At 34.6% G+C, this 2104-nt stretch overlaps 1 protein-coding gene across 1 annotated transcript; it reads right to left on the bottom strand.

The window, feature by feature from the left end:
• Positions 1-901: 901 nt before the first annotated feature.
• On the bottom strand, positions 902-1481 carry LOC108475008 (uncharacterized). The gene is made up of 2 exons (XM_017777025.1): positions 1330-1481; positions 902-1097 (listed from the first exon to the last, which is right to left on the bottom strand). Exons 1-2 carry the CDS (start codon positions 1479-1481, stop codon positions 902-904), a joined length of 348 nt encoding a protein of 115 aa, XP_017632514.1.
• Between the last annotated feature and the right edge of the window lie 623 nt (positions 1482-2104).

The following is a 2104-nucleotide window of genomic DNA, read 5'->3' on the forward strand; positions in this document are numbered from 1 at the left end:
GAATAATGTTACTGAGGGTCCCCTTGTTAACCACTATAAAGAAGGCTTAAATCACTACAACTTAGATATCAATTAAATCAAGTCTTTTGAAATAGATAAAAATGGTGTGTTCCTTTCTTTTGTAAGGAGGGGTGAGTGGGGATATTGTCTGCGAATCAAACACATTTGAAGCTAACAACAACCTCCATATTCAAGGCAGATGGCAACACTGGCTCTGGTTAGAATTTTACAGTTGATCCTTTTCAGCTGGTTGCTATCAATTGGAGCAAATGTAGCTTTTCAATCAACTAGACCAGGTTGCTCGGATAAGTGTGGAAATCTGAGTATTCCATATCCTTTCGGCATGTCTCTAGAGTGTTATCTGAACAGACATTTTTTAATCACTTGCAGCCAATCTTCAAGCCCACATCAACCACAATTAATGCATGGTCACTTAGAAGTCACTGACATAACACTTGAAGGCCAGGTGGAAGTCTTTGTTGGATATTTGATGAAGGAAAGATTGAAACAGAAGCAAAAAGAATAAAAAATTGGAGAAAGAACAACCTGTGAGCTACTATATTATTAAAAATTGATTGCAATGTTTACAAGAACAAGAAAGCTTAAATAAGTTTAAAATAATAATAAAATAATTACAACTTAGCTTAATCTAGTAACTAGATTCATATAGCTTTCTTTCTTATTGGCTGACTACTTCAATCTAATTAGTTGCCACAATGTCTAATTAAAAAGTTATTATTGTTTCAGAGAAAGTTGGCAACTTGTAGAGTGAAGAGCTCGCAGTTGAGCTCTCAAGCTTGGTGAGCTCAAGGTCTTAGTGAGCTCATAGTTTTATAGAGCTCGTATATTTGGTGAGCTCATAGTTCTAGTGAGCTCGCAGTTCGCCAGTTCGCATGGATGGTCATTCAAACTCCTCCTTGATCTTCATGCTTCGAACTCCAATACCATAATGCGGCTTTTCAAACCTCATCTTTCTAAGAGGTTTTGTTAAAATGTCAGCTAATTGATCTTGTAAACTATAGTGTATCAAGGTTACTTCCTTGGCTTGTTCCACTTCTCTCACAAAGTGATACTTGATTTTCAAGTGTTTTGTTTTTCTATAGAACATCGAATTTTTTGCAATTACAACAGCAGATTGATTATCACACTTAATCTCTGTTGTTTCTTTTTACTTCAAATTTAAATCATTCAGCAGTTTCCTCAACCAAATAGCTTGGTTTATAGCTGCTGCTGCTGCAACATACTCAGCTTCTACAGTTGACTGTGCCACTATTTCTTGTTTCTTCGAGCTCTAATAGTACACACTTGATCCTAGAGTAAAAAAATAACCTGATGTACTCTTCATCTTCAATGGATCCAGCCAAATCACTGTCTGAATACCCAAGTAGCTTGGCTTCTTTAGTCCTCATAAACTTCACTCCATGATCTAGAGTTCCTCTTATGTATCGTAGAACCCTTTTTACTGCTTTGTAGTGATTCATTGCAACAATGCATGTACCTTGACAACAAACTTACAATAACATTATGTCAGGTCTGAATGCTATCAAGTAAAACAGACATTCCACCAAGCTTCTGTAGCTTGTTTCATCAACCTTCTCAACATCTTCATTGCTGGTAAGCTTCTCACCTTGAGCTATGGGAGTGCTCGTAGGTTTACAATTCCCCGTGCTATATCTTCAAAGGTTTAAAGACCTAACTACTTGTGCTTGGAAACAACAACTATACGCTGAGCATTACATGCTCAGTGGTGCTAATTACATCTAAAATCACTACATAAAGCATTAAGTAATTAACAAAATAAAATAATTATGTTAATAAAACAATAATAGTAATAAAATAATAATATTAATGATATACTAATTATAATATCCAATAATATACAATTCTAGTAACTCATTTTTTATTATATATAAGCTGTCAATATTGAACTCATTTCTCCATATAATTTCCAATTCTAAATGGTTCAAATTTGTAAATAACTTTGAAATCACTTTTCATATTTCTTTCATTTTAGTCCCCAATTTTTCAAATTTAGACATAAGGTTGGATACACTGATCCGCCACCTCGGGTTTCCTAGAAATGATGAGTTAAAGTATATGTCAC

The sequence above is a fragment of the Gossypium arboreum genome, chromosome 3, assembly GCF_025698485.1.
Source record: "Gossypium arboreum isolate Shixiya-1 chromosome 3, ASM2569848v2, whole genome shotgun sequence".
Taxonomy (NCBI): Eukaryota; Viridiplantae; Streptophyta; class Magnoliopsida; order Malvales; family Malvaceae; genus Gossypium; species Gossypium arboreum.